This window comes from Lissotriton vulgaris, chromosome 9 (genome assembly GCF_964263255.1).
Source record: "Lissotriton vulgaris chromosome 9, aLisVul1.2, whole genome shotgun sequence".
In the NCBI taxonomy this organism is placed as follows: Eukaryota; Metazoa; Chordata; class Amphibia; order Caudata; family Salamandridae; genus Lissotriton; species Lissotriton vulgaris.
The window spans coordinates 411,745,172-411,771,400 of NC_141697.1; the positions used below are offsets into that span (position 1 = coordinate 411,745,172).

General features: G+C 47.2%; 1 protein-coding gene across 1 annotated transcript in view; it reads left to right on the top strand.

The window, feature by feature from the left end:
• Nucleotides 1-26,229, top strand: part of DYNC1H1 (dynein cytoplasmic 1 heavy chain 1) — a 1,654,074-nt gene that overhangs the window by 142,558 nt on the left and 1,485,287 nt on the right. The window contains exons 16-18 of the mRNA XM_086937823.1: nt 3,309-3,548; nt 21,703-21,858; nt 22,555-22,668. Coding sequence (XP_086793949.1) covers nt 3,309-3,548; nt 21,703-21,858; nt 22,555-22,668 — 510 coding nt within the window. The remainder of the gene's footprint in view (nt 1-3,308; nt 3,549-21,702; nt 21,859-22,554; nt 22,669-26,229) is intronic.

Consider the following 26,229-nt stretch of genomic DNA (forward strand, 5'->3'; position numbering starts at 1 on the left):
ATTGAAACCCTTTCTACCATCCATCAGAGAAAAGCTGATACAAGTGTTACTGGACAACACCACAGCCAAGTGGTACTTCAACAAACAGGATGGTGTGGGGGGAAGGGGGGAGGGGGGGATTAACACTTTGTCAAGAAGCCCTGCGTCTCTGGACATGGCTGGAACAGCAGGGCGTTTCCCTGATGGTTCAAAACCTGAAAGGTTCTTTGTATGCCAGGATGGATGAACTCCGCTTTCAATGCCTAGCGGAGCACTAATGAGCCTCCACCCAAAGGTGAGGCAAGGTCTCTTTCAACAGTGGGAAGAGCCTTGGTTAGATCTGTTCACCTCCGCCGGGAACACGCAATGTCAGCCGTTTGGCCCACTGGAATTTCTAATGTGGCTCTCGTTCCAAACTACTTTTCATCTCGAGTGGAGCGCAGGCCTCCTGTTGACCTTTCCGCCCATGCTACTCCTGCCCAAAGCTCTCAAGAAGATCAGGAACAACCAGACCCAAGTCATCCTTGGGACTCCAGACTAGGCACGGAGAGTCTTGTATACCAAGCTTCTTAATATGACCCACGATCATCCGATCAGATCGCCCCTTCGGAGGAATATCTGTCTCGGCTGCAGCGGAGGATCCTCCACCCGAACCTGTCAACTTATTGCCTGGAGATTAAGTGGCCGCTGTTAATAGCTTTCGACCTTCCTTCCGAATTCTGTAATGTTCTGGCATATTGTTCAGAAAAGTCTATTGACCCTCTTTCTGCCTCCCTTTCTGATATTTTACTTTTTATTTTGACCCTTGCCCAGCAGGGCTCTGCTCTGGGCACTCAAAGGGTATCTTTCTGCCTTCTCTGCCTTCTTGCGGCTGCCTGAGCAACCATCATTCAAATCTAATTGTACATAGGTTTCTAAAAAGTCTTATACGTATGGTTCCACCTTCCACTTTCATTATGCCTCGTGGGACCTCAATTTGGTTCTCACTTTTCTGATGTGTGCTCCCTTCGAGGCTTTACACAATTGTCCCCTCAGGCTGCTCACCATCAAAGCAGCCTTTCTTGTGGCCATTACATCAGCCACTGTGAGTGAGCTGCAGGCTTTATCATCCAAGCCTCCCTTCCTCTCTGTTTTTCCTGACCGAGTGGTGCTTCTCACTAGGGCCACTTTCCTACTGAAAGTGGTAACAATATTTCATGTGGGCCAATCTAACATCTTGCCCACTGGCTACGCTCCTCCACTTCTCTCTAAAGAAGAGGAGCAACTCCACCTTCTGGACCGAAAAAGAGTGTTGTCATTCTACCTTGATTGCACACGAGAGTTCCAGGTGGATGATTATCTCTTCTTGGGGTATGTTGGTGCTAAGGAATGTTGGGTGGTGCAGAAACGGACCATCTCTCGATGGATCGTTCTCTGCATTAATGTCTGCTATGCACTGGCAAAGAAGCAGCCTCCTGAAGGCTTAAGAGCCCATTCCAATAGATCTAAGGCTGTTACCACTGAGCTAGCCCGCCTCCACATGTTTACAAAGCATTACTGCCTGGACAGTCCGGTCCACAGGGACAGGCACTACGCCCGTTCGGTCTTGCAGGACATCTGAGTCAAACTATGTCCGCAGATCCACCTCTGGAGATGATATTTCTTCAGTATTTATTCAATGGTAAGGAATTTGCCGCTAGAAGACTCTATCAGATGAATGAGTTACTTACCTTCGGTAATGCCTTATCTGGTAGAGACATCTGGCCGTAGATTCCTCACCAACAAACCCACCCATTCTCCTGCTCTGTAGACTTTTTTCTAGTTTGGACACAGCAGTGTCCGTGCACTTAATGGCTCTGCGCTTCTGGCGTGGAAAGTCGTGAAAAGTAACTGATGTCAGTGCTCCGAGGAGGCATCTATATAAAGTGACGTGGACTTCACTTCCGGCACGGATGACGCAATGACTCCACTTGGAGCCAACCGACACCTCCTACTGGCACAAAAATCTTAGGTATCTAGTCGGATGCCTGAGGAATTCAAAGGTAAGGAATGTGCTGCTAGATGTTCTCTCTACCCGATAAGGCATTATCAACTGTAGTAACTTGTTCTTTAATGCTGCAGAACTTTTTATTAATAATAAATGACATTTTCCTTCAGATTATTTATCTTTTAATGATGGCAGACATTTGCACGCTGTCTTAACTCTTGAGTACCAACACTTATGTCCCACATGCATTGGCAGTGGGTAATGATACAGTTTACATAAATATTGATGCTGTAATCAACACTTTCAGCTCTTTTCTGTGCAGAGAGGTCAATATTCCAGCACATGCTTGGAGCTGTGCAATTGTTCGTGGGCATTTAGATTTATGTGGCTTTTTTCTTTTCAGCCTTGGAAGTTGTCTTTTGGATTGCAAAAGCTATGGGGAATGCAGTACGGGGGCTTCGAAGACTGAATGTGATCTTTGAATGTGTCAGATTCATATTTAAATATTTAAAATCTGGCATTTTGCAAAATGCACTCATGTTTTGTGGTGGAGGTCATGGATTTTAAATTTGGCGTCCTGTTGTACAGCTTATGCCATGCCCACAAAGTTTGAGAGTGGTGCTACTTGTGAATTGCATTTTCTTTGGCTGTCTGTGGTTACTAGGCAGTATTGTGAGGGTACGGGGCAATATCGTGTATGGGTACTTCCGGTGTCACAGGTACTGACTAGTTGGATAGCCGAATGATTCCTTACAGTCACTTGACTGTGTTAGATTAGTGAAGGCAAGCAGTCAAGGAATAATGCAGGAGGTGGAGGGGTTAAACTCTGTACTGTCACTCAGTTTATGGCTAATTAACCATTCAGTTAAAAAGATGATGAGCCCACTAAGCAGAATATTCAAGCACTTTTTTGCTTCTGAGATTCAATTCCAAACATCAGTTTAGTTCCTTACACTTCATTGGTAGTCTCTGCATTTTATAACAGTTGTAGGAGTGGCAGTTGTATCCTACGCTAGTTCAGGTCAAATTTGGAAACCTTCACTTTTGAAGATTGTTAGTAGTGAGTAAATCCTTGAAAAAAAGTTTAAAGAGAGGCATATTATGCAGATTCTGGATTCTCTACCGAACGTCAGTTCACGGGTGGCAAAACAGTCCAAGAATACGGTTTTTTCTTTGATAGTACATTGGGAAAATATGTAAATCTATTTTTTCATTAAACTTGCATGTATGTTTTTACATTGGGAATGTGGTTGCTCTCCTTCACAAGACTAACAATGTTGCTCTCTTTCTGATTTTATCAAAGCAATGTGAATTCGGTTTTTCTGGTCTCTGGAAAAACTTCATTTTCTTTGTTTCCTTTAAGCTTTATCGCAATGGTCAACGATTGCTTGAAAAGCAGCGATTCCAGTTCCCCTCTTCGTGGCTGTATATTGACAACATTGAAGGCGAGTGGGGCGCCTTCAACGACATAATGCGGCGAAAGGATTCTGCCATTCAGCAACAGGTGGCAAATCTGCAAATGAAAATTGTTCAAGAGGACCGTGCAGTGGAAAGTCGATCAATAGATTTACTGACTGATTGGGAGAAGACAAAACCTGTGGCTGTAAGTTGTCTTCTAAAATATTTGCTTAGATTTTTTCAATGGGGGAAAATAAAGTGGCTGGTATTAAGGGTTGTCAAAATTATGTTCCTTGTTGTGACTTATTTGAAACCTCCTGCATATTGATCTTTATTCCTCTTTAATTTGTAATAATAGTATGAAGATGCACTCTTCTAGTGCACAAATAATTTTTAGGAGTTTCTTTAAGTAATATTGTGACGAGATATAACTTGGTGCTTAATTTTCACTTCTAAATATATGCATATAAAAGTTGAAGTTTTACAGGTCTAAACCTTATCAGTCATTAAAGTTTGTTAATCCTTTTCTGACCCCAAATCCTAGTGGTTTGGTAACAGCAGAGCCATTTATTGCTTTTCTCTGTCCAGCTTGACAACTGAATCACTTCTAGATTTTCTAGTGACGATTCCAAATCACAGTTGCCATTTGTTGCCAAAAGATACATTGTTAACAAACATTTGAAGCTTGGTATGAGCTTTACTAAGAAATTTCACTGGGCATGGAGAAGTCTGTTGTATCTATAGGAGTTCCCTTGATTCTACAGGCATAGAATCCAGAGTCCCCTGTCAAGAGTGCCTCAACACTAGTATGTAGGTCGAGGGTGTGAGAAGTTGGCCCGATATGCAACGTTCGCTATTCTAGCGACCGCTATGTATCGTTCCAACGACCCTTATGGTGTTTGGTTGTAAGTCAACCTATAGACCAGCTATCCTAGTAGCGTGGATACGAGCAGTCTAAGGCTAAAGACTCGAGAGGGCGTGTTAAGCCAGCTGTTTACCACACATGTACCCCTTGAACACCAAGTGAAAGGACACCACACAAGTGTTATGAAAATAAACAGGATATTTATTAAGAATCACAACAGCCCTGTACTCTTTATGAGGACAGGGTACTAAGCACAAACCAAATCTCTTAGGAAAATACTTCAAGTGCACAATTAAAACAAGTGTCCGAGGACACGGAAAGTTTAAGGTCTCGGGCGGACCCGATAAGGCAAGTCGGAAGCGAGGGACTCAGGACCCTAGAGTAAAGAGGCTATGCAGGCACCGAAATGCCGAGTTACCTAGCCACGAGGGCTGCGGCTGCACAAGTCTTACAGGCGTCGGGGTCTTCGCTGACGAGCCAGGAGCCGGAAGAAAAGGAGTTGCTGGCCGGCGACCAGTGATGAATAGTTCGTAGAGATCCAAGCCTGGATCAAAGATTGATGACACCTGAAAGCAGAGGGGACCAAGTTCGTACTACTAGCCAGTAGTCAGAGGGTACCAGGAGGGCACCGGTTGGCCGTCACCTCGACTAGGTGAGTGGGCGACGCTAGGCTCTGCAGTCTCACGGACCAGGAGGCGTTGTCGGCGACCACGGTGGAGGTGCGAGCTGTCCCACGAAGAATGATGCTGTCGGCGTCGCTGGGCCCAGGATGGGGCAACAAGCCTTGGCAAATCTCAGGGCCACGTGGTGGGCCTAAGATGGCGTCTTGAGTGGACCAGGAGGGTCCGGGGTGCTCCTCGCAAAGATGGAAGCAAGGGCCAGTCTGGAGCAACCAGACCAGCAGAGTTGTTTGTCGGTCGTCGTCAAGGAAGGGCACAAGCCAGCGGCTAGTGACCAGACAACGGGCTGAGCAGCGAGCAGAAGGGCCCCACGCAGATCGTGGAGATGCTGGGAGACTGCACTTCGGTGCTAGAGCGGCTCAGGGTCGGGGCTTCTCGGACCCCAGAGCACTCACCAGGGAATCGCTTCGATGGTCGTGCTGGTTTAAGAGCGTGCAGGTTCTGATGATGGCCGGTCCCTCGAGGTCTCGTCGCACCCACAGATCACAGCTGAGCTGATGACGTGGGTAGAGGTCAGAGGTGCCAGGGAAGCCGGTTCTCGTCGAGCTGGGCCGTCGGATTCCTTGAGGAAGGACTTACAGCAAACCGCAGAGTTCTTAGATGGTGCCCGCTGATGCAGGGTGACTACTCCTTAGTCACAAGGGAGAAATCTTGAGAAGAGTCTTGAGTGTCCTTTCGTAGAAAGTAGTTCTTGATTCAAAGATGATCTAATTTGGAAGGGTCCCCGCTCCGGCCTTTATTCTAAAGAAAGGGGTGGGTACATGACTAGGTCCTGCCCTAAGGGTGGGACCAGGAAGGGGGGTAGTTACACCCCTCTCCCCTGCCGGGCTTTCCCCAGGCCAGGGCTGGCGCCCCTGGAACTGGTTCTGGCCGGCAGATGCGTAGTGAGCACCGGGGTGCCACTCCGCAGTCACCTTCTCGCAAAAGCCCTACCTACCCAGAATACACAAACCCTGTCTGGGACGGTGCGAACACCGCCCTCGACAGGAAACCCTTTGTCCAAGCTCTCCTCGCTGGAAGGACTCCCAGCAGCAGGAGGTCAGACTCGTGTCTGTGGTGGCAGCATCCATTTTGTGGAGCTGAGGCTTTAGTTAACTTTAACCGGGGTTCACAGTTACGTACATGTCGTGTCCCTCTAGAAGGGCGGAATGCTAACCTCGTCGCCAGAATTGGTGAGGGGGCCGCATCCCGATTCGTATGACACCTTACTCGACATGTTTTGATAACGCGACACCGAAGTTACCGATGTGGTACGCGTTATCATGGAACAGCCATTGGGTCTTGATTCCGCAAGCTGCAACCGGGCTCGGCTCCGGCCTGAACCTAGCTCACACGAGCCCACGCACTCTGCCTTCAGGATTGTTAAGGCCTGCCATAGGAGTGACTGATAGGGACTCGGGTGTCCATTGTATGGTTAGATATAGAGCTACTATACCTAAAGCGAAGGGTGATTACACGACTTCGCCCCAGCTGTCGTGCAGCCAGTTGTGTCAAATTTAGGAGGCCAGCCAGGGGTGGCATAATACATGCTGCAGTCCCTGGCGGCCCTGGGTACACCTATGCCCTGCGTTACGGGGTCTGATAAGGTGGCCCAGTACCAATTGGTAAATGCACCTAGGGCACATATCGTAATTTAGAAAGAGAACAGCCAGGCTGTGGGTCTGATTGGCAGGCCCACAGCCAGAGAAAGTCGTAAACCAGTGAAACAAAAGCAAAAAATCTGGGTGATCATAGGATTGCAGACCCTACTCTCCTACAGAGGGTATCTGGAGTCTGTCCTGATATCATGCAGTACACTGCTCTGTCACTAGAGTCCCTTTTTTAGCTCAAAGTGTGGCTTGTATTCCCCGTAGAACATTTGGAGTGATTTCTCCATCCACAAAGCAATTCGTGCAGATGTATTGGCATAGGTGTCCTGTGAGAAAGTGCCTCTTTTGACATTGTTAGCTCCCACTTTTTGCCTGGTAATTGAGTGTAGGAAGTTGGCTCTGCACACTATACCTCTTTTTGGTATAGTATGTACAGAGCGTCCAGTAGAACCCCAAGGTAAGCAGAGGTAAAAGTAGCTAGCACCTTACTCTCTATTTGTGGTAGTGTGGGCGAGCAGTAAGGCTTTATCCGAGGGCAAGGTTAAGCATTTAATGTACAAACTCGGGCAAGAAATTATGTCACACACTCAAAGACTGAACTCTGACCAATTTTTTTGTATCAAAAATATTTAGTTATATTTATTGTAGGCATGGCACACAGGGATGTGTGCCATGTTGACTTTTTACTTTATGCACTGGCAAGCAAGATGGCCGCCTGGTAGGAGCTTCCCGAAGGAGCTCCCCGCGCTTGGGATCCCTTAACCGGGTATATCCCTGTTAGCAGCGGCCAGCGATCCTTCCAGCAATAAGAGTTACAGGAGTAACGTCTTGGACACCGTTGTGACCCGCCAGCTCCACAACAGAGAAGTCCCTGCAGGAACGGAGAGCTGAGAAAGCCCTGGGACACGGAACAACGTTGGAAACGGACCGCACCACAGCAGAGTAGCCCAAGGGACAGCGGAGGGCTGAGAGAGGCTCGGGAAGCTGGTAATCGCCACCCGATATCCTCCACAGCCAGCACATACGGAACGCACACCGGACCCCTCTCCCACCCCCGAAAAGAGGCAGATGCGGAGATCGGGAGCTAGGGGATCGTGAGCTAGGGGTTAGTTTCTGAACGGATACTCTGGGACCGAAGGGGGTCGAGGCTACAACAACGGAGCACCCTACAGGACTCTGGTCACAGCCCGGAGATCGGTAGGAGGACCACCGGGAACAACGGAGCCCCCCCCCCCCCCCCCCCCCCCCCCCCCTCCCTCCCACCTCCCGCCGCAACAGAGGAATCCGAGCTGGCACCTGGACTAAAGCAGGAAGAACACCGGACCCTACCCCACCTCCCGCCGCAGCAGAGGAATCCAAGCTGGCACCTGGACTAAAGCGGGAAGAACACCGGACCCTACCCCACCTCCCGCCGCAGCAGAGGAATCCGAGCGGACAGCTGGGACCAGGACCAAAACGGGAGGAACACAGGACCCCTCTCACTACATGAAGCAAGGTACATGAAGCAAGGAACACATCCCGACGGCAGCAAAAGACACGGAAATCAGCACCGGGACATGACAACGCAACCCCCCCCCCCCCTCCCACACCGCAGCAGAGGAATACTAGCGGTCTGGAGGACTGAGAGCGACGCTGATCACTAGTTGCTGGCTAACACAGTGGGGTCACAATATCTCAAAGCAGACCTGCGAGAGCTAAGCACAGCTCAACTTCAAAAACTAACTCTTTCAATAGGAGCGAGCGAGTGAAGTGAGCTAGCAGGAGCTGAAGGGGCATACCTGGCAATTGGCTGAGCTGCTCATCAGAATAATACAGGCTGGGAGCCCTGTTTTTGAGATCAAGATCACACAGTACATACAGCCACATACATCGACGAAGCGGAAGGGATTGAGCCAATCATGGGCTAAAGCAGTGCCTCTGTAAAACTCTACTGGCAATATTGGGACCCTCCGGGTAAGTAGCGCGCTATATAAATGCCTATGCATTTACATTTACATTTACAGACTCACAGAAACTTAAGGTATTTACTTCTCCCACCCGCCTGCTCTCTTTCAAAAAAATCTAACTCCTTTGTTCAAAATGGCTGGGGCCATAAAACTGTAGTAATAAATCCCCCCCTTACCTCTGTTGTCCACGTGGCCCCTCAGCTTAACTCCCCCACACAGAGATAAGAATTCCTCCCAGCTATCCTTGAGCTCTGCTTACTTAAACAGAAAGTGGAATCTCCTCCCCTGTGCTCAAAGTAATAGCAACAAACAGAGGACTAATATCCCTATCTCCCCTGCCTGCACAGCAACAAACAGAGGACTACTGTCTCGATTTGAACTATTTGTCGGCCATTTTAGACTAGTCTCTATTGGACTATAGTGTTTTAGACTTGTGGGAAGAATGCCAGCCTATGATCATAGTATTATACTTCTACCTATAGTTTGAACATTGTTTAGTGCAGATTGCTACCTCATATATGAAAGAATGTCTGCCTATTATTGCAGTATTACACTCCTAGCCTTATCCTGATCTTTTGTAATGCACAGATCGCTACCTTATATATGACAGAGTGTATGCATATCATTGCAGCATTATACCTATACTGGTATTTTGAACATTTGTAACGCACAGATTACTACCTCATATATTTGGGTTCCTCACGAGTGCCACTATTACCTGTATGTTTGAACATTTGTAAATGCACAGATTGCTACCTCATACTATTGGTTTGACAGCCAATGTCACTTTAGATTCTCGCGTTTTGACGCACGTTAATTGTTGTATCTGGATCCTATCTCTATACTCTATCAGTATTCCACTTGCACTTATATTCTGCACTACTCTGCACATTTCCGTAAACTACTCCCGTTCCTACCTCTCTCTCCTGTTATGCACAGATTGCTACCTCATACTTAATATTCACCTTATATAACCTTCCTATTCCTACTTTCTCCCTCCTGTTTGCACAGACTGCTACCTCATACTTAATTTACTACTAATGTATCCTGCACTATTGCACAGCTACTCAACCTGCATCAATTTTCACTCTTCCCTCTAAGGCACCACTACTATCCCATATATCTCTGGTTGCACGCGAGTGTCACCTCTGCACCCTAGGGCCACTCTTGAGCCATTCATCCCTGGTTGATCACTAGTGTCACTTCTGCCCCTTAGGGTCACTTTTGAGCCATGTAACTTGATACGTGTATCTGTACCCTTTCCCAGTATTTTACTTCGCTTTGGTACTTTGTAATGCCTTATATATTTGCTCTAATGTGTTATATCGTATGTATTTGCTATGCTGCACACTCGTATATCCTGGCTATGTTGATTGATCACTAGTGCCACTCTATAACTTACTGTATGTATATGTTCCTATGCACACTCTTACATGTGGGCTATGCTGATTGATCAGTAGTAATACTCTTGCACTGTGTAACCTACTGTATGTACTTGTTTTCCCGCACATGTGTACCACTATTCTACATTCCCCCATTCCCTCCTAAACCATCTTCGCAACATGGATCCTATCGACAATCACACATATAAAATCAACTACCCACCGTCACTCGCCAAAAAAGCCGCTAAACGCTTTAAACACAACTTCCTGAGGTCACACCCTGAAACGCCCTTTGCTGACACCTACTTTTCACCGGTCAATGGATCCCTGAACACTGATATCCTATTCCATACTACACGCAGAGCGCAATGGAGAAAAGCGTTCTTCACCCTACTCACCGTCTCCTCCACCAGGAAATCCGCTCACAGCCTAACTCTCTCCATCACATCATCCCAACTCTTTCCAGGCAGAGCCACCATCACCATTTACAATAACGGGATTATTCTAGCTCAATCCACAGACAGGAACCTGGAACTGCTAGACAACCTGTTCCCCACCTTCAAAGAGCACCTCTCCCATCCGCAGTCCAACACTCATATCCCCTCCAGTCCCACCGACCATGACCTCACAGCCACATACCCCTCAATGAGGGTCACACCTACCACCTCTGATTGCCCATCTCTCACCCACAACCACTCTATCCCAGTTCAGCACCATGCAGTTGTAACACACGCCTCAAACACAGACACAGAGCGCTCCCCCACATACTCCACTCACACCCCCACCCCTTTTACCAACCCCCAGACCTCCACACATACCATCAACACTCCTCTCACACCTACAGCGGGCATCATTACTCCGCTCACCCCTAACAGCACAGCTCTCACACACAACACTCCTAACCTAGTCCAGCACCAGGACAACATGCAATGCGACGAATCCCCCCCCGTCATCCCTCCCCATTCTCAGTCCCCATTACCCTCTAGCCAACCACGCAGAACACACCTCCTCTCTTAATTTAACTCCCCCTCCCCACAACAGGACCATCCCCTATCCCATTTCCCCTCCTACTCTCAGCCCCCATTACCCTTCCTGCTCCCCAACCACGACTTTCAATCTCCCAGCATACACCCTGACCCCCCCGCCTACCACCAATGCCCTCACTCTTACCACCAACCTCCTCCCTACCTCATCCACACCCCTCCCGCCCAAAACATCTCCCCTCCCTAACACCTTCCCGTACACTAACACAACGCATACCTCCTCGTACACCAGCCCTTGCTTCCACCTGCACACGAATTCCCTGGTCAACCATTCACCTCCGACTGCCGCCCCCACCTCCACCACCTCCACCACCTACCCCACGATGGACATCATCATGGCCACCCTCACTCAGATCAAAGAAGACATACACAACATCAAGGAACTACTCGCCACCCACCCCATGCACCCAGCACCCACCCCCCCTCCCAACTTGTCCCCTTGCCCTCCAGCTGGCTCCCCCACTCAACACGCCCCAAACCGGGCGTCAACTACTGCCCATAGGTGCAGAAACTGCCCCCGTCTCCCTCGTCGCCCCTACAACCCCCCCTCACACAACTACACCTCCCCGCCCAACGGGTCCCCCACCCTTCCGACTAACTCTCTCACTCAACTCTCCCTCAACCTGAACTCACTCCCAGCTAGCAATCGCAACAACCGCCCCCGTCGCACCCACAACTCTACTTCTGACCGTGACACTCACCCTTCTACGCTCCTACGACCCAGCCCCCCAAAATCACATAACCACCCCACACCTCAACATTCCCACGATACACTCAAATCCCCTTAGACCCCCCACACTAAACAGCAGATTCTCCATCCCCAATAACCTCAGAAAAGTCCCTCTCTCGCTAGAACAATCTACCACCCGCATCACACCTCGTCTCAAATGCACCCTCCTCAACTGTAGATCGGCCTTGAAACACTCTGCCGCAATTGCTGATCTACTCTTATTAACGGACCTTGACCTAATCATCCTGACCGAAACATGGCTAACTGAATCCTCGACACCTATAATGGACATTCTGGTCCCTCCCAACTACCACATTATCAGGCTAGACAGAACAGGCAAATTAGGTGGTGGAATCGCATGCATCTACAGGAATAACCTCTCTGTTCAGAAAGTCAATTCTACTTCCCTACCATCCCCAACAACCTGGGAATACATCTGCCTTGACATTATCAGTGAGGGCAAACCGATATGTTCTCTTCACAGCATCTACCGCCCACCCAGGGACAACTCCAACTCTTCTCAACAAATCATGGATATGATCTCAAACAATTCTGGACGGCAGCTCACCCAAATATACCTTGGTGACTTCAACCTCCACTGGAATGATGGCAAGGACGCGGTGGTAAATAGTCTTAAAACCTTCCTCGATGCCCTCAACCTCACCCAAATATGTAACCGCCCGACCCACGAGAAAGGCTCTATCCTCGACCTGGTCATCTCCAAAGAGGAATCCATCCAACTCGACTCCATCCAACCCTGTGACTGGTCAGATCATCATACTGTCACATTCTTCATCAATGAAAAAGTTAACCCGGCTCAAGTATCCAAGCCAAAAGTCTGGAAAAGAGACATGAAAAAACTCTGACATCCTAACAGGTGCAATCTCCTACTGCCACCGGCAGGCGATTCGAACGTTCAAACACTGACTGATCAGTATCTCAACGCTATGACCTCCATAATTAATGAGGCTGCACCTTTGAAGCTAAAAAGAACCTCTACTATAATCTCCAAACCATGGTACGACGGGAGACTCAATGAAGATAGACGAGACATGCGAATGGCAGAGCGTACCTGGCAATCCATCGGCAATGCACCTAAAAGACCTAAAGGAAAAGAGAAACGCCTACTTCAGGAAAATAAAACGCTCAAAATCAGACTTCTTCAGCCTCCAGCTCGACCAAGCAAAAAACCGTCCGAGAAAACTGTTTGAGCTAATCAGATCACAATCCAAGGATCAACCCCAACCACTCCTCACTGCGTGTGAGGCGCCTTCCTGTGAAGACTTCGCTGCTTTCTTTTCCCAAAAAACTGACAACATAAAGAGCGACCTCCTTATTGACGCAAGCCTCTACTCCAAACCACAGTGCCTAGCAGCCACTGAACCAAAAAACAATGCCACATGGTCAACCTTTGGCACATACTCAGAAGAAGAAATTGGCAAACTGCTCAGCACCCTGAAACCATCCAATCACCTCACGGGACCCCCTTCCTGCTGCAGCAGTAAAAGACTTTACCCCCTTGCTTATCCCTCTCTGGACTAAAATTATCAACAGCTCTCTCCAACAGGGAAGCATACCTGACTCACTAAAAGTTGGTCAGGTCACACCTCTCCTAAAGAAACCTACAGCCGACCCCTCTGATCTCAACAAGTACCGTCCCATTACCAACATTCCCACCCTCGCCAAACTGCTGGAAAAATGTGCACAACTACAATTGGCCAAACACATTGATCAATTTGATCTTCTCAACCCGCATCAATCAGGCTTCCGAGCAGGGCACAGTACAGAAACGGCTATGACTCACATAATTGACGACGCACTTCAAATGCTAGACCGGAACGACACCTGCCTCCTCATCCTCCTTGATCTCTCCTCAGCATTTGATACTGTTAAACATGAGAATCTACTAGAGCTCCTAAACACAAGAATGGGCTTATCTGGAACTGTTCTCAAGTGGTTCACCTCCTTTCTTCACAACAGGCCGCAGAAATTCAAGAGCAACAACAGGATGTCCTCGCCAATACCCGTAACGCTAGGTGTCCCCCAAGGATCCTCGCTATCCCCAACTCTATTCAACCTAGTCATGGAACCTCTCACCACCTTGCTACAAGCATCCAATGTACACTTTCACATGTACGCAGCTGACACCCAACTCTTTCTCAAATTACAGTCCCCCAAGGACATCTTGCTCCTGAACTCAACGATCAGATGCACCCAATCCTGGCTGGCCGATAATCATCTCAAACTCAATGCCCTGAAAACAGAATTCCTTCTGATCTCACCGCCAGCGAAGGCCTCCACCACTCAAATTTGGCTTAAATACCTAACTGCACTCAATGTCCAACCCACCATCGTGGACTCAGCAAAATCCCTAGGCATAACACTCGACACCAATTTGAGCATGCAGCAACATATCAGCAAGGCAACAAAGGGAGCAAACTTCCAGATCAACACTCTGAGGAAACTTAAACCCTTCCTCCCAGCCAAAGACTTCCAAACCGCAGTACAAGCACTAGTCATCCCTCGAATTGAATAAGGCAGCATCGCCCTCTGTGGACTCCCCCTAACTACAACCGCACCCCTAAGAGCTTCTCTAAACGCTGCAGCGAGACTCATCACTGGGTCAAAAAAAATCTGCCATATTACCCCGGACTTGAGATCCCTGAACTGGCTGCCATTTGAAGCTAGAATACATCTGAAAATCGCCTGCCTGACACACAAGGCGGTACATCTAAACTCACCCAGATACCTCGCTCAGACTGACAATCTCTGGAGGAGCTAGAAATACCAGAGGGTCAAACAAGCTTCTGTTGAAACCTCGAAGATTCCGGAAGGAAAAAACATATAAGCGCTCGTTCTCGGGAATGGCGCCCAGGATCTGGAACTCTCTCCCGCCCGAAACAAGACTTATCTCTTCCACCACACTCTTTAAAAATGAAGTAAAAGCTATCCTCATGGCTAAATACACCTTAACTACTATCTGTTAGTACTCTGCACCGATCTATACTACTTGTTTGACCCTTTTGTTTTTGTATTAACTGCTCTATTACTCACATGTGTGGCCTTGTAGCCACCTATTTGGGCTTAGTTGCCACCTACTTGTATCATTTGACCTATTGATGTATCTGTTTAACCATGCTCATGTACTTCTCTGTGTAAAGCGCTCTGATATCTGCAAGGATCTTGTCCGCGGTATATAAAACTTTCAAAATCAATAAATAAATGCACCAAAACACGCTGCCTGGAATGGCAGTGTGTGTACAAAGGTACAGGGCCTCTAAGGGTGGGACAATAAGTGCTGCAGCTCTTCGAGTCCTTCTCTGGCATAGTGCCCTTGGTATCCATGGTACCTTTTACAAGGGACTGACATGTGGCCAGACAGGTGCCATTTGAGGGTACAAGTTACAGCTTTGGGAAAGAACACACACCTTGGGACCCTGATTGGCAGGGACCCAGGACACAAAGTCAAAGTGCATCAGTAGCCTGGCAAACTGTGTGTGTGGGGGGGTTACTGCAACAGAAACCCAGCTTCCTACAATGAGGTTTTGATTGTAGTGCACAGGGTCCCTAACAACCAGGTCCCCTGTGACAGGGCTTCTTCCATAAAACATATCCCAATTGGTACTTCTGCCTCTTGGAAGTCCCTAGTAAGTGGTACCCTGGGTACCTAGGTCCTGGGAGCTGTAGAGGGTCCCATGGGACCCCCTCACTAGGACCATGCCACTGCCTTTGTAGCTTGCATGCCCCTTGGAAGGTAAAACGAAAGTGTCAGGGTGCCATGCTAGCTAGCACTGCCTGTAGGCATAGTAAGTCACCTGGATCCGGTAGGACACTAGGACTTGGGCCTGATGCATAGGTTGCAGAGGTGGAACTGGGGGCAGGCTTTGTGGTTCTTGAGTTCAGAGTCTTTGCTTTAAAGATGGCTGCTTCGTGAACAGGCCTGCTGTTCTCTGGAGATCTTGATCTTTTCCGAAGGCAGGCAGTCCTCTCAAGGCTGTGGAGGTCGCTAAGCTGCAGGAACGGGTCGTCTTTTGGGCAGGATCGACAAGGGCTGCAGACCTGCCGGTAGGGCTGGGACCAAGTGTGTTTGTTACTGCAGTCTTTTCTGCTAGTGCGAATATGAAGTGTCCTGCTCTTCTTAGGTCGTCAGGAACTGAAATTCAAGGATCGGGTGAGGGGGCACTTAAAGTAAGTAGCCCATTGGCTACTACCTGCCACTCCCATTGAATGCCCCTAAATGTAGAATTTAAGGGTGACTACACCCTCTAAATGCTCACTCCACGTGGGGGGTGGGCATATCCCTTATTGGAGGCATCCCACCATCTTCAAGATGGTAGGCACTAAAAAGTGTACTTAACCTCGCCCTCAACACCTGACGGGGGGAGTTGGCAGGCGGGTACACCTCCTACCCTTTTGTACGTTTTCATGCCTGTCCTGCCCAAAAGGGGTGAGGGCAGGAAGGGCATCTGCTTCCTCTAACAGCAGAGGCTGGGGTCACATTACAAAGGTGTCAGGCCTTTGAAGCTTCCCCGCCATGGATGGCTATTCCTGACCAGGGGTAGGTGTGAAGACCTCCACCCAGGAAAGGTATTGTTCTCGGCCTTGGAGTGCACAGTCACTCTCCACCTGAGATCAGAACACTGTTGGGTCGTAGCAGGCTGGCTTAGGCCAGTCGATGACCACACTAGGGATTGGTATGTTTCAGGGGACCCCTCTAAGTGGTCCTCTGGGTGCACTTTCTAATACATCCGGCACTGAAATTAGTGCAGTTTCATAATGCTGAGATGATTGGTACCAAATATCCCATATCTTAGTGAAGCCATCATGGAGCTGGGGAACTCTTAATGATTAGTGTCCAGCCCATGCATTTACTATGGCTTCCCTTGTCATTTACAATATCCAGGAATTGACAAGGATTTTGCAGGGGCATATCTGATCATGCAGAAATTCCCTCACAGGTGATATAGTGCACCCTGCCTAAGGGCTAAGGCCTGCCAGAGGGGTGTCTTACCTTTATCTCATGCAGGGATGTGTGCCATGTCGACTCTTCAGTTTTTGTCTGCACCAAGACATGCAGGCTGCAGTGGCAGTGTGCATGTGCTTGCCCCAGTATTGGAACTTTCATAGATTCCCATTCTTTTGTATCATTCCCCGTCATCGGAATGTGAGTCTCAGTAACAAAATAACATAGGAGTAGGAACAAAAGAGAAAGAACAAGCATTTGCAATGCAATAGGTCTCACATTAGGAAGGTTTGAGATATTGGTATTGTAAAAGACACTTTTTTTATTCATGTTTTGTTTTTGAAAATCGCTAAATTAATAGCTTTGTCATTTACAATGCCAGTAGTTATTACTTTCGCAAATGTGACACCTATAGCATTTGTAATGCAATATGTGTTGTATTTACGTGACTTACATGTATTACATATATCTTGTAGGAGAGTAGGGTCTGCAATCCTATGATCACCCAGATTTTTTTGCTTTTGTTTCACTGGTTTACGACTTTCTCTGGCTGTGGGCCTGCCAATCAGACCCACAGCCTAGCTGTTCTCTCGCTAAATTGACATGTGTACCTAAGGTGCATTACCCAATTGGGACTGGGCCACCTTGTCAGACCCTGTAACTCAGGGCATCGGTGTACCCAGGGCCTACCAGGGGCTGAAGCATGTATTATGCCACCCCTGGATGGCCATCTAAATCTGACACAACTGGCTGCACGACAGCTGGGGCGAGGTGGCGTACTCGACCTTTGCTTTAGATATAGTATGCCTATATCTAACCCTAAAATGGACACCCGAATTCCTATCAGTCACTCCTATGGCAGGCCTTGACAATCCTGAAAGCAGAGTGCGTGGAATCGTGTGAATTGGGCTCTGGCACGAGCCGAGCCCGGTTGCAGCTTGCGGAACCAAGACCCAATGGCTGTTCCATGATAACACGTACCCTATCGCTAACGTCGGTATCGCGTTATCAAGACATGTCGAGTAAGGTGTCATACGAATCGGGATGCTGACCCCTCGCCAATGCTGGCGACGGGGTTATCATTCCACCCTTCTAGAGGGACACGACATGTACGTAACTGTGAACCCCGGTTAAAGTTAACTGAAGCCTCAGCTCCACAAAATGGATGCTGCCACCACAGACCCGAGTCTGACCTCCTGCTGCTGGGAGTCCTTCCAGCGAGGAGAGCTTGGACAAAGGGTTTCCTGTCCGGGGCGGTGCTCGCACCATCCCAGACAGGGTTTTGTGTATCCTGGGTAGGCAGGGCTTTACAGGAAGGTGACTGCGGAGTGGCACCCCGGTGCTCACTACGCATCTGCCGGCTAGAACCAGTTCCAGGGGCACCCCAGCCCCTGACCTGGGGAAAGTCCGGCATGGGAGAGGGGTGTAACCACCCCCCTTCCTGGTCTTACCCCTAGGGCAGGACCTAGTTGCGTGCCCACCCCTTTCTTTAGGATAAAGGCAGGAGCGGGGACCCTTCCAAATTAGATCATCTTTGAATCAAGAATACTTTCTACGAAAGGAACTCCCGACTCTTCTCAAGATTTCTCCCTTGTGGCTAAGGAGTAGTCACCCTGCATCCGCAGGCACCATCTAAGAACTCTGCGGTTTGCTGCCAGTCCTTCCTCAGGAATCCGACTGCCCAGCTCGACGAGAACCGGCTTCCCTGGCACCTCTGACATCTACCCACATCGTCAGCTCAGCTGAGATCCGTGGGTGCGACGAGACCTCGAGGGACCGGTCATCTTCAAAACCTGCACGATTTCTTAACCAGCACGACCGCCGAGGGATCCTCTGGTGAGTGCTCTGGGGTCCGAGAAGCCCCGACCCTGAGCAGCTCCAGCACCGAAGTTTCAGCCTCCCTGCATCTCACGATCTGCGTGGGGCCCTTCTGCTCTTTGCTGCTCAGCACGTTGTCTGGCTACTAGCCGCTGGCTTGTGGCCTTCTCGACGACGCCCGACAACCAACGCTGCTTGTCTGGTTGCTCCAGACTGGCCTTTGCTCTCCTCTGAAGAAGAGCATCCCGGACCCTCCTGGTCCACTCAAGACGCCATTTTAGGTCCACCACGTGGCCCTGAATTTGCCAAGGCTTGTTGCCCCAATCCTGGGCCCAGCGACGCCGACAGCATCAACCTTCGTGTGACAGCTAGCACCTCCATCCTGGTCGCCGACAACGCCTCCTGGTCCGTGAGACTGCAGAGCCTAGCGTCGCCCACTCACCTAGTCGAGGTGACGATCATCCGGTGTCCTCCTGGTACCCTCTGACTACTGGCTAGTAGTTACGAACTTGGTCCCCTCTGCTTTCAGGTGTCATCCATCCCTGATCCAGGCTTGGATCTCTACGAACTATCTCCACTGGTCGCCGGCCAGCAACTCCTTCCTTCCGGCTCCTGGTTCGTCAGCGAAGACTCCCGACGTCTGTAAAGACTTGTGCAGCCGCAGCCCCTGGGCTAAGTAACTTCGGCATTTCGGTGCCCGCATAGCCTCCTTATTGAAGGGTCCGAGCCCCTATCGCTTCCGACTTACCTTATCGGGTTCGCCCGAGAACACTAAACTTTCCGTGCCCTCGGGCACTTGTATTGATTGTGCACTTGAAGTATTTTCCTAAGAGTTTCGTTGTGTGCTTAGTACCCTGTCCTCATAAAGAGTACAGGGCTGTTGTGATTCTAATAAATACACTGTTTATTTTCATAACACTTGTGTGGTGTCCTTTCACTTGGTGTTCAAGGGGTATGTGATGGTATAACAGCTGGCTTAACACGCCCTCTAGAGTTTAGCCCGAAGACTGCTCGTATCCACGCTACTAGGATAGCTGGTCTAAGGTTGACTTACAACCAATCACCATAAGGGTCGTTTGGACCGATGCATAGTGGTCGCTAGAATAGCGAACGCTGAATTTCAGGCCAACTTCTCACATATCTTACATGAACAAATGACACAAATAGGTAACTGAAGCACGCAAACAGCACAGAAGAAACCTACAAATGCCATATGAGGCGAGCCACCACGTTAGGAGGGGAAGTGGTAGCTTTCAGCTGATTTTACACACAACAAGACTTACCCTGTGAGTCCGGAGGGATCTGAACATGCACCGAAGGCAGGCAGTAACAAGCATAAGCCGGAAGAAGAGAGTGGGGGGATGCTTTGTAACACGCACACACACGCTACCTTGCCCTTTTCGGATGTAAATAAGTATTTTATAAAACAAATCGAAATGCTTTTAAAATATATAAAGCACACCTTTACTAAACAAGGCCAGCTGCAGACAGGAAGGGCATGCACTTCTCAGAGCTGAAAGGGGGGCGAAGTACTAGATCTGCGCCTCGCCTGGAGGGTGTGAGAAGTTGGCCTGATATTATTATTATAGAGGCTTTTGTAGCGCGCTCTGTTACTAAGAAAATAGTATCCTGGCGCGAAAGGGATGAGAGGCAAGGCAGAGGGGGACCCTATACAGTGATGTTGAAAAGGTGGGTCTTCAGTCCCTTCTTGAACAGAGTGATGGATGGGGCTGTTCTTAGCTGCTGCGGAAGGGTGTTCCATGCTCTCGCCGCTCTGACTGAGATGGATTGGCCTCCGAGCCTGCTGTATTTGAATTTTGGGACAGTCATTTGGTGCAGGTTAGATGATCTGAGGGGGCGGTTGGGAACATATAGGGAGAATCTTTTCCTCAGGTAGACTGGACCAGCTTGGTGGACAGCTCGATAGGCGAGGACAAGGATTTTAAATAAAATCCTGTGGGCAACTGGGAGCCAGTGTAGGGTGCGGAGAGGTTGACGGACACTTGAACTTTTTGGAATATTAAACAAAAGCCGTACAGCGGCATTTTGTATAACTTGGAGGCGATGGATCAGATAGGCAGGAAGGCCGCAGAAGAGCCCATTTGCGTAAACCAGTCTGGATAATATGAGGGCGCGGATGACGGTTTTTTTGGCCGCTCTCGGGAGGAGTGGGAAGAACCTGCGTAAAGTTTTAAGTGTAGAAAAGCAGATCCCGGTAAGTTTTTTTTAAATGATCCTCGAATCTGAGGTCATTGTTAAACCAGACTCCAAGATTTTTGGCAGGGCCTCCGATGGATTTGGGGCATGGTAGATCGGCCGGCCAAAGAGAGTTGCCAAAGTTGTCTGGGAAGGAGCCATATAGCAGGATTTCAGATTTGCTTTCGTTGCATTTTAGTTGGGCGAGGGCAAGCCAGCGAAAGACAGATGACAAGCAGGTTTGGGCTCCAGATGTATCCAGGTTGTTTTTGGGCCACGTGAACAGGAGTTGAGTGTCGTCAGCGTAGGCCATTATTTTTGCTCCCAGTTGTTCAGCGAGGTAAATGAGCGGGGTTAGATATATATTAAAAAGCAGGGGGCTAAGGGTAGAGCCCTGAGGTACACCCGTTGCAAGTTTCTTGGGGGAGGAGGCAAAAGGCGGCATCCAGACTTGTTGGGATCTGTTGTCTAAAAAAGACGTTAGCCAGTCAAGGGCGGAGCCTGTGATGCCTATGGCCGCTAATCTGGTGGCATAATACATGCTGCAGCCCCTGGTAGGCCCTGGGTACACCTATGCCCTGGGTACCATGCTAAGACATGCAGGTGCACTTCCTTTAAAAGGAAAGAAGAACAGGTATTCAGTACCGGACAATACCTGCTCATTTAAATCACTGGTCAGAACGATTTATATGTAGGTACAAAATCTCCTGCGAATACCAGAGTAGGGATAAACCAAAGGTTTGGTAGTTTTTTAGCAGTTAAGGTGGCACATGTTATAATGCTTTCCTCACACTCACAAACAATTATTTGAAAGTTGACAGCTTAGAAAATAGCTAAAACCACAGCTCTTCCAATCTTACTGATGGCCCACAGGGAACTGTCTCATGGCCATTGTTGCTTTGTTAGTATGTTGAAGTGGGCTGTCTGGCATTCAGCAACCTACAAATTAATTCATATTATGTGATGCCCCCGAAATAGGGTTCCACCACTAGGCAGCAGTATTGAATTGCAGTATGCTAGATCTTTTAAAAAGGGCATGATTTTTAAATTGCAGAAACAATGATAGCATCCTGATGAGACTACTCACAGATTATTAAATCCTGTGTAAAAGCACCAAGTCAATATTTTGATTACATTCTTCTTTAAGGGAAGCCTGCGTCCTGAAGAAGCACTTCAAGCACTGACGATATATGAAGGAAAATTCAGCAGGCTGAAAGATGATCGTGAAAAATGTGCAAAGGCCAAGGAAGCACTGGAACTAACTGATACTGGACTGCTGAGTGGCAGCGAAGAAAGGGTGCAGGTATGTACAGTAATGTTGCTCAGCACATGGCATTTAATGCTAGATTTGTGATTTCTTCCTCTTTATATTGAGGAACCAAGCATTCTAGTTTATATTCTCAATACTAATCTATTTCCGCCCTTTGCAGTTGTGAGGAGCCTGTGTTTATTTTCTGAATATAATTGTAGAAGACAACTTAAGCTGCATTAAGTTTCCCTCACCTAAAGATCAAATGATGCAGATCTTTAAACAGTTGTGCACAATTTCATCCTGTTAGGATGTAATACCAGTTCTGAATTACAGAAAAGTATGGTTAATTTGATAGTGCTCAGTCATAAATATTTGATCATTGTATTAAAGGCAGTTGATGTTTGATCCAGGTGTTGGCTATGGTGACTTGCTCAGTGTTGTCCACATGTGTCAGTAACTAAGTGATCAGCGAGAGATTACATTTAGTGAGAAAAGAAAGAGGTTTGCCAAGGAAAGGAGGCCATTTTAAGCTAATATCTAAAGGAATAGAGCATGTGTGACATTTGCTGAGATTTGTAATGACTAGTACTGTTATTTTAGTCAATGTTTTAGTTTCTCCTAGCAGACCATTTTTAAGAAAGCTACACAGTGCAATGACCGTCTATGTTTGATTTGTATTCCTCTCATTTGTCATTAAGTTTGCAAGGATTCATTTTAAAAAACAACTTTATGTTCAACTCTACTTAGGTAGCATTGGAAGAGTTGCAGGATCTTAAAGGAGTTTGGTCCGAACTATCCAAAGTCTGGGAACAAATAGATCAAATGAAGGAGCAGCCATGGGTTTCTGTGCAGCCTCGTAAGGTATGTGGTAGATTTGTGCTATTTTTACTTGTGTTTGAGATGCTGTCAATGTGTTACTGTTTCTTTTTTGTTTTCTTTAGACTTGAATAGATTTAATACCTGCTAAATGTTTAGGTCCCTCGTCTCACCGACTTACAATGTGCAATGTTGTAAAGTGACACTGGGACAATGCCAGCAAATCACTGCTACCTTATCCCCTGACTTCCCTTTTCTGCTACAGTTAAGAGTGCTTAGACTGGTTAACGCTTATCGTTTAGTTCTCAATACAGAAAATGGACTTTAACATTTACAGTTTTGCTAATCCGTAACCTATATTTGAGGAGACTGTTTAGCAACGCAAACTTTACTTTGCAAACATATCAAGCCTTGAAACCCCAAGTGGATGTGACAACTGCAACTCATTATCCAACGTATTTTCAGATGGCCAAAACATGGAGGAAGTTTTTCTCAGTCTGTGGCCTTATACTGTGCAATGCACGGTCTCCATAAAATTAACCTTGTTTTAGAAAAGGCCTGAAAACTGAATTGTTGCACACCTCCTTTATCCATTTTCTCAAATATAGGAGAATCTATTGAAGAATAATTGAATGGGCCCTCCTGGTGCCTAGTGGACACCATGACATTATCCAGGTTTTGTCTCGCTTGCAGCGCTCTAAAATGTTCTGTAACATGTAGAACTAGACAATATATTTACGTTAAATTTCACTATGTGGGTTGTCAGGTTAGCCAGGTTCACTCTGTAGTTTGACGCTTCATAAGAACGCATCAGAATAATGGCTTGTAACAATACTGCAAGTGACTTTTTGTTTATTTAATATTTATGTAAGTAAAATATAATAATTTTAACAGATTTTTAATTTTACAATAACCAAGAACCAAAAGGCCATTCTAATGGAATGCCCTAAATCGTGTTGTATAATATAAATTTAAGAAAAGTACTTAACAACTATTTTCAATAACAAAACAAATTGATTTCAGATCTCTTAAGATCAACATTATTCACAATTATACATGATTACAATTAAAAGGAGAAGATAAAGGGTCTTAAAGTCTCTTTGCAAGCCTTAACAATTAATACATTGGTAAAAACGATTTAAAAAACGTGCACAAATTATAACAAATTCATCAGGGGTGACATTCCCAGGGCAATCAATTCATTGCTTTTGAACATTTTATATTTAAGACACAAAGGTTTTAAAATTCGATTTCTAGCTTCCTTCACCATAGCAAAAAGGCAAACCGAAAGCACATGCATAATGTCTTGAGTCCTGTCATTGCAGATATTACACTTTCTGGCTTTATATCGGACCAGTATTTTCTAGTTAAAGTTAAGACCTAATCTTAACTTAAGTAAAAATAGTCTCACACCATGTTCTAAAGAAAGCTTTAAATATCCTTGATTCTACTTAAGATATACTGTCAGAGTGAGGCTTACATATTTCTAATACTAAACAGTGAGTGATGTCACTAGTGTAGCTTCTTCTGGAAGCATCTCCAGATGGTACACTGTAATTCTGCTAGTGCAACCTTAAGATTATTATTAAAGTTATAGCTTTTTACTTTTCCCTTTGAAAGTTTCCAGCCTTCGGAAGTCTTTTAGAGTGCCTTCCAGTGTATGTAATAATTTGTAAACCCCCATAATTACGTTTGCCAACGATGTAGACTAGCCAGTAAAAAGGGTAGGTTCTAAGTGCAATGCTTGAAGTGGAATTGTTTGGCTTAAAGATATTATAATCTGGTGGAGCTTGCCTTCAAATAAATTTAAAGTGGACCATTTACTCATGGGTATATATTCTAGGGCATTATATAAAATGGGGAGGATCTTTTCCCAAGAATTTGTTTAAAAGTTTTTAAATGTCTCCTACCGGTGCAGCATTTTTTTTTTTAAAGCACCTGTACAATCTATTGCCTTAGAACCTATGTGCAAAAAATGTAACATATTTTCAAATGACTAGGAGAAAACCCCTCCTAAGTGTGTATATGATTTTACTATGTCCAAAAGCATTCCCACCAACCTCCATTTAATGATTCCACCTCTTACCTCTCATCAAAGGCTGCGATTAACACCCAGTCTTTTAACACACAGCCATGGAGACATTCAGCACCCAGATCCGCAACAGTTGAACCTTGCGAACTGGCTTCTGAAGTCAGAGTTTGGTTACCTGAACTGGCCTCCTGACTCTATGAATATCATCAAAGAGGCAAGAAGACCTACAACCAGAGCATGCTATGCGGCGAAGTGGAAACAATTTGTCATCTATTGTACCAATAATGACATAAATCCGCTAGATACATCTACTCAAAACATCATATGTTACCTATTACATTAACACGGATGCAATCTAGCTTACAGTTCCATATGGATACACTTAGCTGCGGTGGCCGCTTATCTTCAGAACAGGCAACACCTTTCTCTCTTTAGAGTACCTGCTATTAAAGCTTTTATGGAGGGACTCAAACGGGTGATTCCTCCAAGACACCCACCTTCACCTGTCTGGAACCTGAACGTGGTTCTAACCAGGCTGATGGGACCACCTTTTGAACCTCTACACTTGTGTGAGATACAATTCTGTAGTAGGGGATCTCTGTGTATGGTCGTAATCTAGTGAATAGTCCCACCCATGTGCGTGGACCCCGGAGCAATCAAAAATAATCTCTTAAAGTGTCGAAAAAATGCAGAACTGCACAGACACTTAAAAGAGAATTTAAAGACAGATAATGCAGCCTATAACCAGGCTACACTGTCCAGTACTTCAACTAGAAATTCCACTAAAAAAATCCACAAACAGCAAAGCCTGTCCAGATTTCCCTTGCCTCAGCAGCAAAAACCCTCTGGAATGATAGAGAGGAGGACATGGACAGACAAGCCCCATAGGCTGCCATTATGTGGCTCAAAACAGGATACTGTGCCTTTAAGAACTTTCCAGAACTTCACAGTATCCCAGAATGCACTGCAGATCCCTTTTTACTTTCAGTTCTTTTTTCCGGCTCCTGCAAGCAGTACCCTGGAGCATAGAGCTCTCCCGTTTCAAGTTTTTTTTTGGTGTTTTCACTGCTTTTTCGAAGTTAAGTGCTTTCTAAGTACTTTGGTGCCTTTCTCCTTGGTTCTGACACTCTGTTTTTGTCGAATATGCCTGCATTATTCGATAAATGCCCGGAGTGCTCCAGGAAGAAGGCCAAATCGGATCCCCATGAGGTGTGTATCCTCTGCCTTCCAGCTTCCCATATCCCAGAGGAGTGTATGATCTGTCAAGGCTTCTCTGGCAGGACCCTGAAGGACAGAAAGAAGATCAGACTTCAGGGCCTCGAGGAAAGAAGAATGAAGGCACAAGGTGGGTCTGGAGGGGCTTCTTCTGCCCATGCTGAGGCCTCTGGGGGGCTCTCCAGGGCCAGGAAGGCCAGCAAACGTCACCATTCTCCGCCTGGGTCCATTGCGCCCACTACGGCGTCGAGAGGAATGACTACCGTCTGCTCCCCATCGTCTGAGTTGAAATGACGTCGACGCTCGGCGTCGAGGGATGTTACAAGACCATCGAAGTCCCCGGTGACTATTTCATCGTC